This window comes from Cetorhinus maximus, chromosome 7 (assembly GCF_964194155.1).
Source record: "Cetorhinus maximus chromosome 7, sCetMax3.hap1.1, whole genome shotgun sequence".
In the NCBI taxonomy this organism is placed as follows: Eukaryota; Metazoa; Chordata; class Chondrichthyes; order Lamniformes; family Cetorhinidae; genus Cetorhinus; species Cetorhinus maximus.
In genome coordinates, this window is record NC_135885.1 from 87,538,370 (window position 1) to 87,554,103 (window position 15,734).

The 15,734-nt window shown below is 43.7% G+C and overlaps 1 protein-coding gene across 2 annotated transcripts in view; it reads right to left on the bottom strand.

Annotated features, from left to right (window-relative positions):
- LOC144682920 (short transient receptor potential channel 6-like) overlaps positions 1-15,734 on the bottom strand; it is a 223,598-nt gene that overhangs the window by 146,410 nt on the left and 61,454 nt on the right. For both annotated transcript variants that reach the window (XM_078545816.1, XM_078545815.1), the window contains exon 2: positions 10,130-10,895. In XM_078545816.1, the coding sequence (XP_078401942.1) occupies positions 10,130-10,895 (766 nt within the window). The remainder of the gene's footprint in view (positions 1-10,129; positions 10,896-15,734) is intronic.

The following is a 15,734-nucleotide window of genomic DNA, read 5'->3' on the forward strand; positions in this document are numbered from 1 at the left end:
TGTGGCAGGACCTGCATGTGGCAGGTTGCAGTGGCCCAGCCAGAAGTCCTCTAACTTTCGGCAGGCCTGGACGGCTCCGGCAGTGGGCCACGCCAGAAAATCCCACCCTAAGTTAAATGTAGTAACGTTGACAAACAGTGGACACATGTCATGTGAGCAAACGTCAGGTGATTAAATATATAGATATAAGTGGTACCAATAGCCATGTGATCTACTGTCACATGTTCAAATCTCCAGGAATATGTCCAACCACTGTTGGCAGCCCTAACTCTCATACATTTAGGTCTGCTGATTTTAGTTTATATTTCACATTGCTCTGTTTATATAAAATAATCTATAATAACACAACAAAATATGCCATAAAACTACTCTGCCATTTCTGAGTTAAAATTCATGTAAATCTCTTTTTTTCTCCTACAGCTGTTTAATATCTAATGACAACTAAAGTACAAATAAAGAAGCCACAGGAACCACTCAATGCATCAGTCAGCATCTGTGGAGAGAACAGACAAGTTAATATTTTAGCTCTGGCCCTTCACTGGCACCAAACCAAGTTCTGATGACAAAAGATCCATATCTAAAACATTGACTTGTATTCTCACCACAAATGCTGAATTTTCAGAACAAAAGACAGCCTCTCCATCATTGTGAAAATGGCAGGAGAGCCCGAATACAGAAGTCCCACCCCTGAATACAGCACCTACCATTTTCGCGGCGACGGTAATGGGCCTAGGTCGGGATTTGTATATGTGCATTTCATGGAGGCCGTTACCCATATAATGCATCAGCTGCCTCCAGTCATGTCTGATTTTTGTTAGCCAGGAGTGGGAAATACAACATGTATAGAGTAGCCATGGTAGGAGCAGGTCTAACCTTAATGGCTTCCTTTGGAGAGGTGGGGTACTCTTATGGAGACATAGGGTACCTCTTTGGATATGGTCCCGGGACACCTTTGGAAGCGATAAGATGCCCTTTAGGAGAGGTAAGGTGCCTCATTGTTAAAAGTGGATTTAAATGTGCGTAAAAAGTGGATAAACTTATTGGAACTGTCAAGGGGAACTATCAAGAGGAACTGTCAAAACCGTCAGAAGTGTCAAAAGCAACTGTTAAGCTGTCAAAACATTTAAAACTCCTGCCTTTGAAAAAAACTGTGTGGAGCTTTAAAAAAGAATCATTGCTTGCTATTTCACTCTGTTGACATAAGCCTGAGGGCTTTCATTACTAGTGCTGTATGACTGATTCCACAATCTTCCATTATCACAGGAGAGTGCCTTCCAATTCACAGTTTGATTGACAGCTGCAAGTGGTTACAGACTCTTTGCAATGGGACTATGAACTCCAAAGCTTGTTTTTATAAGGAATTAAGAACTTGAAATTAGATGTTTGTTTTTATAAGGTATTATGTAGTTGAAGGAATGTAAATGTAGTGAATGAGTTTTTATAAATAAGAGTGGTTGTTTTAAATAAAGTCTGCAATAGATACTAAGGCCTGAATTTGACCTTTGGCGGGCACACGCGATCGGCGAGCCTGGGCACGGCCTGCAAATGGGCCTCCAACCACAATTTCACGCTGGCTGACCAATTAATGGCCAGCCAATGTGAAACGCGTGCTGAAAAGCTCAGCACTGCCGGGGTGGGGGTGGGAAGAGGGTAAGGCAATGATGTTTCCGGGGGTGAGCACTGTGGGAAAGCTCCCTCAAGGCAGACAGCTGCCTCAGGGAGCTGCAGACCTGAAAATGCTAAAAATAAAAGTTTAAAGAGCTGCAAAAAAAAATGTCCATGCATCTTAATCAATCACCTGAAAATATAGCTGATAAAAATTCTGTCCGCAGATATTTATTTTTATTTTATTTCATAACGGAAATTTCATCCCGCCCTTGGATGAGGCTTGATGAAAACGGCAAAGACCGCCTGGCCAATTCGTTCACCCGTCAACCGTAACGTTGGTCGGGCCATGAAAAATCGGAGACAATTACGCCGTCAATGGGCCTAATTGCCCTCTTAATTGTCGACAGGCACGCTACTGACTTCTGCGTGTGCTCGCCAAGCGAAATATCGTGCAAGTGCGCAATGACATCGGGACGCTCGCCCGACATCTTCTCGCGCAATTTTATGCCCGATCGCGCCCACCCGCGAGACGCAAAATTCAGCCCTTAGAACCTTATTTAATCTCATTGTGGCTCCTGATGTCTGCCCATGGTGGATACTAGGTGAGTTGGCATGGTAGGTGTAAGGGCAAAGGATGGCGTGTGGGGGCCATGAGTTGGCATCAAGTTGGCACTACATTGGCCGAGGGGCTATAAAAGGCTATGGGAGTGGGTATAGGGGAATAGGTTGGCACGGAGGGTATGAGGGATTATGGTTGGGTGGAGGGCCATAGGTTTGCATGGAAAGAATGAGGAGTTATGAGGGGTGGGTTGAGGTGTGGGTGAAGGGGCATAGATTGGCATGGGGGTATGAAGGGTTATAGGGGTGGGTGGGGGGGCATATTTTGGCATGGAGGGTATGGGGAGTGCATAAGAGGATGAAGGGGGTGAGGTCTGGAGGGCTGTTTATTGTTTCAATGCTTTTTTAAAAAGCTTTCACAAAGTGCCAGTGTACCGAGACAGGCCTTCACACCCAGCAGCCTCCCCACTCATTATGTGGGACTCCCAGAGAATCCCACTACCCTGGAATGAAAATCCCAACTTCCAGGGCACTTTCTTCCGGGTCAGGTTTGCAGATTCTGCACTCCCGTCCTGGGAACAAATTTCAGGCCAGTGTTTCGACTGTCTTCTCTTTTTGTTTCAGTTTTCCTGTGTCTGCATTTTTTGCTTCTTGCCAATTGTGACAGATTAGAGTGAGAAAAGCAGAGCAGGCCTGCATTAATGAGAAAAGGGAGTATTGCAGGAGACAGAATGGGGCAGATAAAGAAAGAAAAGATGCAGAATGGTCGGGTGAGCAGGGCAAAGGGTGACGGGATTGTAATATAGCCTGCAGAATGAAGAAAGCATCTCAGCATTGGAGGCAAAAATAGTTCCTTTACTCTAAAGTGTCAGGGATAGTGATTACTAGACTGCTGTTGGATGTAATCACCATTATTTTATCACCAGTGGCAATCTTATTATTTAAGAAGTTGCTCCTTGTGTAAGATCTAGGTTGAAAATTCTTCTCAAGCCATGAAGCCATATCTTAACACTCAACAGCAGAGTGCACTGCAGCACCAATGTGCTAGACTTCTGTGTTACCTCCACATATTACCGATTGAACTATTTTATAATCTTTATCATTAATTACATTAATGTATATAAACAAAGGGAAAAATGAATATCACTAACTTGAGTTTCCCTTTTACAGAATCTTCTTCATTTTGCAAGGTTAAATGTGTTTAAATACAAAATGGCATTTTATACTTCACTTCTGAAATATCTTTTATTGGGAGTGATATGCAACAATGCTGCTTGGGCAGTAATATGGCGCAGCAGATCGACCAGAAGTTATAGCAGATCACTCAATTATTATGGAAGATAGTACCAGATGTTATGGAAGAACATCCAGCTGTCATAGAAGGTCATCCAGTTATTATGGCAGATCATACAACTGCTGCATCTGATCAGCCAGCTGTTAGAGAAGCTCCTCTAGCTTTGTTAAAAAATTCTGATCACAAATGGTTGTGCAGGTGAACAAGTTTTGCCACTTTATAATCAGAAAATATATTCACTTTCACTGAATAATGTGTAATATTGTCTTTCAGTATCATGTACAAGCTCTCCACCTGCATCCCGCACCTCCACCCACCCACCCCCCCCACCCCCTCCCCCCCCTCCCCACCCCCACTAGCAGTTCAACTGGTTTTGGGGGTGGGCAAAGTGTGTGTGTGGCATGGCCTTTTGGAGGCTCATGCAAGCACTCTCCCACACACCCGGATCCTTCCTCCATCACGCTCATCTCGCTGTCCCAAACATTTTCAATGCTGCCTGCTGGGATTCTCTTTCAGTTCTCCATCTGAGCCGACCTGCATCTCCACCCACCCACTGATTGCACTCCCATACAGCACCTGTGCCCGTCCAACACGAGGCTCTGCTCACTTTCGATTTGTGCAAAAATGGTTGTACCAAAGTTTCTGATAAGCTCCTCCATCCTTTCCCCTTCCCCGTCACCCATGTCCTTTCCCCAACCACAGTCCAGTCCCATGGCATCACCTTCGACCTCCCGACCAATGCCTTACAGCCCGAACGCTTCTCCTTCACGAACGTCCAGGTGAATGTGCACATTCCTTACTTTCCTGAAAATCGCACCCCCATCCACGCTGACCTCCCAGACGTCCTCCTTCTCACTCCTAGGGTCCGTGTTTGCTTCCCTGTTCCCACCAACCACTCTCGTTGTCCCTTCTACTGATACTGTCGAACCCTCACCGTCCGACCCTACTTGCTCCCTCTGCCCCCATCACACTCAGCATTCCATCTTACCACGCCCATCCTGAGTTTGCTCCCCAGAGACAGTCATTGACACCACAGACTCCTCCCTTGCACATTAATGTGGACATTCCACCCACCCCCCAACACCTTACTTCTTCCTCCACCCTTACTCTTTCCCCCATCCGAACGCCCTCCTCCCCCCAGACACCTTCTCCCCTTGGAACTCCTTCTTGCCCCCGTACTTCCTCCCCCCGCCTCCATACCCCCTCCTCCCCCCGGATACCCTCCTTCCCCTCCCAACGTCACCCCCCCAACACCTTCACCTCACCCATTCCAACCTCAACCCCCTGACACCTTCAGCCCCCCCTTCCAACCTCAACACCCCCCACCTACAGTACACTTTCCTCTCCCACTCACACCGAGACCTTCCTTTCCCCAACCTCACCTTTGCTGAACATCCACACCAGCCCATAGCGAAGTCTGAATTTCCGAAGCAGGTCCAAAGCATCAAGGGAGACCATAGAAGATGTTGCAAGCTCATGGCGAAATCCGTGAAATTCTGAAGCCTCAGCGAAGTCGAAGCTGCTGCATGGAGAGACCACCTACATTCTGAGGCCTGCTTCGCAGCGGAGCCATGTGCATGAGAATCCACCCAGCATGCGATGCACGTGTTCCTCCAGGTCTGGTCGCTGTAGGGTACCAGCATCTTCTTCTCAGATGTATGTGTTCTGAGCAAGGACCTAACTGCAAGTCCCGACCTCTGTGTGTCACACTTGCCTGGACATGTCTTGGCCGGTGTGGTTTCCTGCCAGCATAATGGTAAATCAGGCATAGGGGGACGATTCCGGTGGGCCTTACTTTGCATCCTGTTAACGGGATGCAATTTGGGTTCACGCCGGCTTCCAGTGGGATTCACGATCCGCCATGGCGGACACCATCACATGATGGGGGAAAATGGGATTTGAACATGATGGGCCGAATGGCCTCCTTCTGTGCTGTAAACGTCTATGAGTCTATGGCCAGGATTTTCCAGTGGTTGGGCAGGCTCGGCGAGTGGGCCCGGGAGCGGTTGGGAAGCTGACCGCCGCCCGCAATCGTGCTCTGGCCGTGATTTCACGCTGGCTGGCCAATTAATGGCTGGCCAGCGTGAAACCCACACTGCAGCGCTGCCGGGGTGGGGCAGGAGGAGCGCGAGCACTGAAGTTCATGCATGTGTGCGGGTGTGTGTAGTAAAAGCTCTCTGAGGCACAGAGCCTCCAATAGGGAGTTACCTAAGGGCTGCATCAGCCCGATCTGTGAAGTTATTCTCCATGAGCTCCCTGAAGCTGCCCATGAGGTGTCCGCAGCTCATTGCTTTGATAGTTCTTTTCCCCATTCAGTCAAGTTAGCTAATAGCCAGCTGAGAGAGCAAAGTTCTCTCCTTGATTTACCTCCCCTTGACTGATGCTGAAATCATTTTTTTTAAAATAATACACAGGATGTGGGTAACACTGGCAAGGCTATCCCTAATTAATCTTCAGAAGTGGCAGTGGGCTTGCTGGGGCATTTAAGAGTCAATCACATTGCTGTGGGTCTGCAGTCACATAGAGACCAGACCAGGTAACAGCTACCTTCCCTAGCAGGCATTAGTGAACTAAGTAAGCTGAACAGCAATCCAGTAATTATATTAGCTTTTTATTCCAGATTTATTTAATTAATTGACTTGAAATTCACTCGTTGCCATGGTGGGATTTAAACTAAGGTCTCTAGATCGCCAATCCAATAACATAACCACTACGCTATTGTACCCCGAATCACAAATAAGAACTGGCCTTTTGAAGTAAAAACAGAAAGTGCTGGAAATACTCAGCAGGCCTGGCAGTGCCTGTGGAGAGAGAAGCAAAGCTAACAAGCCAAATATGACTCTCCTTCAGAAATGAAGAAGTTCTTCAGTTCTCTTTTGTTTTTACTCTGGCTTTTGCACCCTAATTTCTACATACCCCAACACATTACTTTTATTTGACACAGGTTTTCTACCACTGCCACTAGCCCAAAGGACATGCAAATGAACTGACCCAGGAAATTCTTATGTAAATGGCCATCCAGACCATAACTCATCTTTATTGGTATTAAGCAATGCAACTCACCATATGGAATTTCTAAATCTAATAATCTTGTACATGTCTAAGAAATGCTGTCAAAACTTGTTTTATTGCATTCAGCAACATTTGTATACTTGCTTTCGTCATGCTATATTATAGTTTAGATGACCTGGCATTTCCATGTTTATCAAGCATTTAAAAAGCTCAACACAGTTCTGTACATTATGGTAGCATTACATATTGAGAACTGACAGTTCCAGGCCACACCTTTATCATTGAGTTTAGGTTGAGCAGAGAGATGTATTGAGACTGCCTTGGTCACTTGTTATTACTTCACTGGCCCAGCCAACGAAGCCCACATCCCGTGAATGAATTTTTAAAAAAAATTATTTTTAACAGTGACCCCTAGTTCTAGCTTCTCCTGCAGGAGGAAAATTCCTCTCCACATCCACCCTGTCAAGACCCCTCAGGAACTTATCAAGTGGCTTCTTACTCTTCTAAACTCCAGTGGGTACAAGCCTAACCTGTCCAGCCTTTCCTCATAAAACAACCCACCCATTCTTGGAACAAAAGCAAAAAATGCTGGAAAAACTCAGCAGGTCTGACAGCATCGGTGGAGAGAAAGACAGAGTTAACATTTCGAGGCCGTATGACTCTTCTTCAGGGCGGCCCATTCCTGATATTAGTCTGGTAAACCTACTCTAAACTGCTTCTAAAGCATTTACATCTTTCCTTAAATAAGACCAGTACTCTACACAATACTCCACATGTGTCCTCACCAGTGCCCTGTACAACTAAAGCATAACCTCCCTACTTTTGTAATTAATTCCCCTTACAATAAACAATAACGTTCTATTGGCTTTCCTAATACTTGCTGTACCTGCATACTAGCCTTTTGTGATTCATGCACCAAAATACCCAGATCCCTCTGAATCTCAGAGCTCTGCAATCTCTCACCATTCAGATAAGCTTTTTTATTCTTCCGGCCAACATGGATGATTTCACATTTGCTCACATTATACTCCATTTGCCAGATCTTTGTCCACTCATTTGACCTACCTATGTTCCTTTGTAGCCTCCTTATGTCCTCTTCACAATTTACTTTCCTACCTATCTTTGTGTCATCAGCAAATTCAGTCCCTTCATCCAAGTCATTTATATAAATTGTAAAAAGTTGAGGCCTCAGCATTGATCCCTATAGCGCTCCACTCGTCACATCCTGCCAACCCGAAAAAGACCCATTTATGCCAACTCTCTGCTTCCTGTTAGCTAGCCAATCTTCTACCCATGCCAATATATTATCCCCTACACCATGAGCTTCTATTTTCCGCAGTAACCTTTGGTGTGGCACTTTATCAAATGACTTTTGGAAATCTAAGTACAGTACACCCACCAATTCCCCTTTGTCCACAGCATATCTTACTTCTTCAAAGATAATAATAAAGAATATATTGGTTAAATATGATTTCCCTTTCACAAAACCATGTTGACTCTGCCTGATTGCCTTGAATTTTTCCAAGTGTCCTGCTATAACATCTTTAATAATAGCTTCTAACATTTCCCTATGACAGATGTTAGGCTAACTTGCCTAGTTTCCTGCTTTCTGTCTCCCTCCCTTTTTGAATAAAGGAGTTATATTTGCTATTCTCAAATTTAATGGAACCTTCCCACGATCTAGGGAATTGTGGAAAATTAAAACCAATGCACCAACTATCTCACTAGCCACTTCTTTCAAGACCTTAGTGTGAAGTCCATTCAGACCTGGGGATTTGTCAGCCTGCAGCCCCAACAATTTGCTCAATACCACTTCCCTGATGATTGTAATTTTCCCGAGTTCCTCCCTCCACTCCATTTCCTGATTTACAGTTATTTCTGGGATGTTACTTATGTCTTCCATAGCGAAGACCAAAGCAAAATACCTGTTTAATTCATCCGCCATCTGTCTATTTTCCATTATCAATTCTCCAGATGCACTTTCTATAGGACCAACACTCACTTTGTTAACTCGTTTCTTATTTAAATATCTATAGAAACTCTTACTATCTGTCTTTATATTACTAGCTAGCTTTCTCTCATACTCTAATTTTTTCCTCCTTATGAATCTTTATGTCATTCTTTGCTATTCTTTATATTCTTTCCAATCTTCTGACCTGCAATTGTACAATTATATGCTTTTTCATTAAGTTTGACACTGCCTTTAACTTTTTTAGTTAACCAAGGGCCCTCCCCTTGAAATTTTTCTTTCTCATCGGAATGTATCTATTCTGTGTATTTTGAAACATCCCTTTAAATGTCTGCCGCTGAACCTCTATTGACTTATCGCTTAACCTCATTTGCCAGTCCACTTTAGCTAGCTCTACTTTCATGCCCTAACAGTTGCCCTTATTTAAGTTTAAAATACTAGTCTTGGACACACTCCTCTCTTTCTGTAAATGTAAAATTCAATCATATTATGATCGCTGCTACCTAGGGGTGCCTTCACTATGAGGTTATCAATTAATCCTATCTTATTGCTCAATGCCAGGTCTAGTATAGCCTGCTCTCTGGTTGGCTCCAGATTGTGCTGTTCTAAGAAACTATCCTGGAAACACTTAAGACAGAGATGAGGAGATTTTTTTTTTCTCAGAGGGCTGTGAGTCTTTGGAACTCTGTTCCTCAAAAGGCAGTGGAAGGAGAGTCTATAAACATTTCTAAAGCAGAGCTAGATAGATTCTTGATTAACAAGGGGGCGAAAGGTTATCAGGGGTAGGCAGGAATGTGGGGTTGAGGTTGCAGTCAGATCAACCATGATCAAATTGAATGGCAGAGCAGACTCGAGGGGCCGAGTGGCCTTCTCACATTCCTAATTCGTATTTTCATATATGTTTGTATGTATTCACTATGGGTCAGGTTTTGGCAACTTGTCAACTAGGTAATTTATAGGGATAGAGGTGGTCTAGGGCATCCCTGGTCAATCAGGTTCACAGAGATCATGAAGGAGTGGAACAAGTTTTAGAATGGAGCCCACATTGCTCCTGCTGCTTCAATCAGCTACAAACCCAGCCTGCCTGTCATAGATTTAACAGTACCTATGTGGCCTGATTCCAGTAGAGCACATGTGCCTCGCTGTTCAAAGACTTGCTTAGTTCTAGCGGTTAGAAGTGCACCTGTAGATTTGGTGTAACCTTGGATAACTCACAACAAATAAAGCACCCATGGACAAATTATGTATGGAAAAATTGTCTATTTGAATATGGAGCTTTAAAACATGTAAATGGAAAGCTACCAGATTAACAGCTTTGTGTGCATTAAGACTCAAGGCAATGCTGTACTCACATATGATATGTACCTAGCAACAATGCTTTCTACGTTGTATTAGAAATACACTAAATATATTGATAGGCCAAAGGTACTAAAACTCACTCAGTGATATTGCAATTGTAACCTCACTATTTCAAAATTTATCAATTTACTGTATAAAAGTCTGTAGAATTAAGGTATGTGTAACTCAAGTGATGGCAGTAATTATATAAGCAGCTGTGAGAATTGAAGTATAGAATATGTTCTTATGACATTGTTTAGGTTCTTGTGTACATTGCAGAATTATTGGTTAAATCTTTAAAACTTTAGGGTTCTACCCATATAGATTGAGTACAAATAGTAGGAACTTACCTTAAATTCCTTCTCAATGTTTGCCAGCACATTGAGCTCATTACTGAGCTCCAGAGCCGTTAGTACTGGATCCTCACTGGAGAGTGATAAGTAGGCAGGGCTTGCCAAGCCTCTGTAGGCATTAATTCGAGATCTAGAGTGGCTGAAAGAGTCATTCAATTGATTGTCAGTACACACCTTGCATTTGCAAAAATAGTCATGGGGCCGGTCAATACGGGCTCCCTTTCTCAATAAGATGTGAACTATTTCATATTCTTGGCAATGAGCTGCCAGGATGATTGGAGTGATATCATGGGAAAACCTGGTACCATCTTCGTCATAGGCATAAAAATCATTGTACTCTGGTTTATATTGTTCTGGTCTCAGAGCCAGTGTGTGTGTTGTAGCAAACAAATGATGATTCAAGATGGCCTCCACTATTCGCACATATCCCTTACTGATGGCCAATAACAAACCATCCCCAACGCGTGACAGGTTATCAATCTTCAGCAGAAGCTCTATGACCTCCAAATGCTCATTTGCTACAGACAATTGCAGTGCATTCTGGCCCATGTAATCAACACAATTCACATTAAGTGATTCTGATTCCTCCAGCATCCTTCTGACCACAGGAACATTGCCATATTCAGCTGCATCTAGAAATCTTTCCTCTTCAGGAGTTAGGTTTGTGGACCTGTCATTAAACATGTAGGCTGGCCCTCGGAATGCCTGTCTTCTTCCTTTTTGCACCGTCTGCCTTCGTGGCCTATCCTCATTGAAACGACTGCTAAAGAGGAAAGGAAAAATATTTTTTAGTGCAGAAAGACATTTAGCATCATGTTCACTCAATATTTCTAACCCATAAAAATTTCAATCTCTATAATTAACTCACAATTTTGTTTGAAGTTTTAGGAACACAAGGTGAAAGAGATATTGAGATTGGCAATTCATTAACAAAGCATGCCAAAATTACTAGCAATTAATTATTATAGGTTTGGCATTATTTTTATTTAAATCTTATAACCTGAGTCAGTTGTGTACATAAAAAATGCTTTTACGAAGCATTTTTGCCAACAATTTTATAAGACTTAGAAAATAACCAATTGATCAAATTTCTGGTTTCAGTTCTAAATTATAGTAGAACTTCTCCATCAATTTACAAAGAAGAAAGAGCAATGAGACTGCACAATTTTCATCAACAAATTATTGGTTAAGCCAAGTGTGAATTAAACTAGCCAATTCTTTTCCAGGCAATGGACAATGCACTGTTTGCATAAACCACAATTTTAGTTTAATGTGACTTCCCTAAAAAAAAATAGAACTTACCACCCTGTTCCCATTGATGTAAGCATCTCCATTTTGCAAGGGTCCTCCTAATGGGTGCCCTGAGCAGATGCTTGGAGAGGACACATGGTTGATTTTTATATTTAAATTGGGGTCCTATGACATAAGTAAGACTCCAATGATATTTTAGGACCGAGCTGGGCAGACAGTGCATGGTGTAACTTGGCCCAGTATAAGTTGGTGGTTAGACCAAAGAGAAACTAACAACTAAGTTTTACTATATTTTTGTGTGGAGGGGAGTAGCAGGAGTGCTCCCAGGGCTCTACAAAATCAACCTCTGCCTCTGGTGATGGGAGAACACTCCATAGACTTACTTTCTTCTGCTCTAGAGGCCAGCAAAACTAACCAATATTACTGCAGCCTGGATGTCCGTGTGCTTCCCCTGAAACATTCAATTTCCACCTGCAGTCCACTGGTCCGTGCTAATGAATTCTTGCCCTCAAATGGACTGGGCCTCCTGCTGGGGCTATTGGTTGACCAGCCATGGCATTCTTCTTGTCAGCTGCCTAAAGTCCACTAGTGTAAAGGTGAAAAAAGGAAACTCTTGCCATAAAAAGGCTCAAGGCCATTGCTGAAAAAATGTTTTTCCACACTTAAAGATGTCCTGTAAACCTCTTCTTATTCTGCTAAAAGGCATTCTGGAATCACCATGGTACACCACAGAAACCTGACCTGAAATACATCTTTTAGTCTTGCATTAACATTGACACAGTCACCAGGGACTAGCACCAGCAACTAATCAATAATTCAGTCAAACGAATGAATGAATTAAAATTCTGCAAACTTTCAGTACATGTTCTGGTTGGCTTAGTATGTGTACATATCCCCCCCATTGTGCTCACCTGGCCAATAATTCTCATGGCAGGCAACATCTTAAATCAAAGCTAGGGATAGGCTTAAACATAAAGAGACATCTGATTTCCAACAGTCAGCTGAAGGATGCTGCTTCTTTGTATTTTGAAAGGCAAGTGCATCCATTTGTCATGTTAATAAAATGTCCATGCTCAATAACAGGTAAAGAGATTTTGTAGTGGAAATAACAACAGCTAGAAGTCATGGTTCATCAGCCTTTGGGATGAGAAATTAAACCCTCTCAAGAAGAACAGGATTTCTTCCTGGTGTCCTGGTTAACATTTATCCCTCAACCTACATCATGAAAACGGAATATTTGGTCATTATCGTGTTCCTATTTGGGATCTTGCTTTGTGTTAATTGGCCCTCTTTCTTAAATTACAATGATCACTACACTTCAAAAGTACTTCATTGGCTGTAAAGTGCTTTGGAACACGAAAGGTACCACATAGCTACAACTCTTTCTTTGTTTAAAACCCATAATCACCCTTAGAACTGTTTTAACTCAAAGAAGAACCATGCAAACTCATTTTTAAAATACAATTTTACCAATAAACTATTAAAGATAGGAAGATGAATGTATTTTGAATGTACATTCTACACCATTATCAAGTTGAAATTATTGAGAAATGCTATTCTGGAACGTTCTTCCATTTATAATGTTTTTGGATTTCAGAAAACAAGGGTTAAATTGATATAGGGCACAATAATCATGCAGAGGTAGAGCAGAATCGTCCCAGATTTTCACTAAGCGTGGTAGCGGATGGGAAAAAGTGGTTTTACCCGCTGGCCACAATAGCAGGTTTTCACGCTGTACTGTCCCATTCCCGCCTCATTAATTATGCAGCCACAGGAAACTTGCCGTCTCGCTGGTGGCCGGCCTCCTATTTGCCCACCACGCCATTACCTCACCACTTCCTCACGCAGGCGTCATGTTTAAACTGCAGCCGCACGCACACTTCTCAATATTTGCAGACCAGGAAACTGCTCCGGTGAAGACATGGACCCAAAAGCCAAGAAGAGTGCAACCCCCCGATTCAATAATGCATCCCTGGGATACCGCGATGTCCTCTACCCCCGTTCTTGCCACAGGAGACCGATCAGTCTCACCACTCTGGCTTGGGAACTGGTGGCAGAGGTGGTCAGTGCCAATGCTGCACACAAGAGGTCAGAGTAAGGCAACCATCTTATCACTTTAAACTCACACACTCAAAAGGCCATCACACATTCACTGGCATCTCACTCACTGCCAGCTCAAGGGACATCACCACTCACTCTCTCATACACACCCTCACATCTCCATTTGGCCTCATCTCCTCTGGAGACTGCCTCCTCAGCTCTCACCATCTTGAGGCCACTTGCAAAGATTAACAGCTGCTTCCACACACACCCTGGGATACCCTCCTTACCCAGTACAGCCCTTGTCCTACAGCCTCTTCTCTTGGTTGGGGTACACTTCTCCCACTTTCCCAAGCAAGCCCTAGCCCAGCAGCCATTGAAAAGCCACCCCCGCATTGCGGCTGGTGTGGTAGGTAGAGACCTGCCTGTAAGCCCCCTAAAAGTGTCGTGGTGCTGTCTGCGAAGTCTGGTATTGATGACCACACGTGCTGCCCAAAGCAAGGTGGGCAAACAAACCTCAAAGTCCCGAGTGAAGTGCAGCTCCCCAGGTGCATGTCTCTCATGTACAGTTGTGAAACAAGTTGGCGTGAGCCTGGATGATCCAGTATGGGGGGGGATGATTGTAGTGAGCAGGGCTTATAATGAGATGCCAAAGTATTGAAATTAGGTTCCTGACGTGCAGTGTGCAAAACATGGCCCACCATTGATGTGTGGAGTGGCGGAGAGGACGATCGTAAACTTCACGACAGCGTGAAACCAATTTTGACCATCTCGCCATCTTGTCTCTCACCACCCCCACCCACCTGCCTCTGCCAGCTCCCCCCTCCACCATGATGCCCAACGCCAATAGGGCTGGAAAATCCTGGCCGTAGGATCTGAGAGGGGTTGGGGTGGACTAGTGGTGATAGCGGCTGACTAACACATGAGATGGCTGGGAAAGTCTAAACATGTATTGTGTAACTGTGGAGTACAGGTTGAGAGATGGAATCAAGCCAAAAAAAGGCTGCACCTATATTGCATGGTGCTTCCCTGGACATATTGTTAGGTACAGAAATGGTGAGGAAGGAGATCATCTATCCGAGTATTAGAGAAAAAAAGCTGCTGTCACAACAAAGAACATATGATTGGACTGGTTCGAGAAGCAATCAGCAGGAGTGTGATCATGATGACTTGTTAGGCAAAGTAGGTTGGCTTCCACTGGAGTTTAGAAGAGTGAGGGGTGACTTGATTGAAGTATATAAGATCCTGAATGGTCTCGGCAAGGTGGACGTGGAAAGGATGTTTCCTCTTGTGGATGAGTCCAGAACTAGGGGGCACTGTTTTAAAATTAGGGGTCACCCTTTTAGGGCAGAGATGAGGAGAATTTTTTTTCTCTCAGAGTTGTGCAACTTTGAAACGCTACCTCAGAAGGCATTGGATTTAATGACCTAACCAGAAAGGGTAAGGAAAGTTGCAGATTCACCTATATGCTGTAGTCCACTACAGCTGCCCCTCTGCCTTCCTATGCATCCTCCATTCACATCATTCCTCAAACCCACTGAAGCATCAGTAGCACCCATTGTTCCTTTTCTCTGCACTTTCTCACCTCACCTTCTGCCATACACCACTCCACTCTACCTCAGTTGTTATACAATGGAATACCACCTCAATCAGCTCCCCCTACTGATTCTCAATGCACATTCTTAAATACTTTCCAGTGCTTCTCATGATACATCTTCCTGATAGTCACTCTCACAGAAAGCACTGTATCCATTGGACACATATGTTTTACAGTCACTCATAAATTGTCACACTCAATCTCAGAAAAAGGAGAGACTGAAGGTGGATCCGCTCAGATCATGGACCATAAATGCCAAATAGGAGGATTTGAACATAAGTATCAGATCATCAACAACAACTTATATATAATATTTATATAATTGTTAGGCAGAGTAGGTTGGCTTCCACTGGAGTTTAGAAGAGTGAGGGGTGACTTGATTGAAGTATATAAGATCCTGATTGGTCTTGACAAGGTGGACATGGAAAGGATGTTTCCTCTTGTGGATGAGTCCAGAACTAGGGGGCACTGTTTTAAAATTAGGGGACACCCTTTTAGGGCAGAGATGAGGAGAATTTTTTTTCTCTCAGAGAGTTGTGCAACTTTGAAACGCTACCTCAGAAGGCAGTGGAAGTGGAGTCACTGAATATTTTTAAGGCAGGGGTAGATAGATTCTTATTAGGCACGGGAATCAAAGGTTATCGGACGTAGCTGGGAATATAAAACTCGAAACACAAACAGCTCAGCCATGATCTTATTGACAGGCGGAGCAGG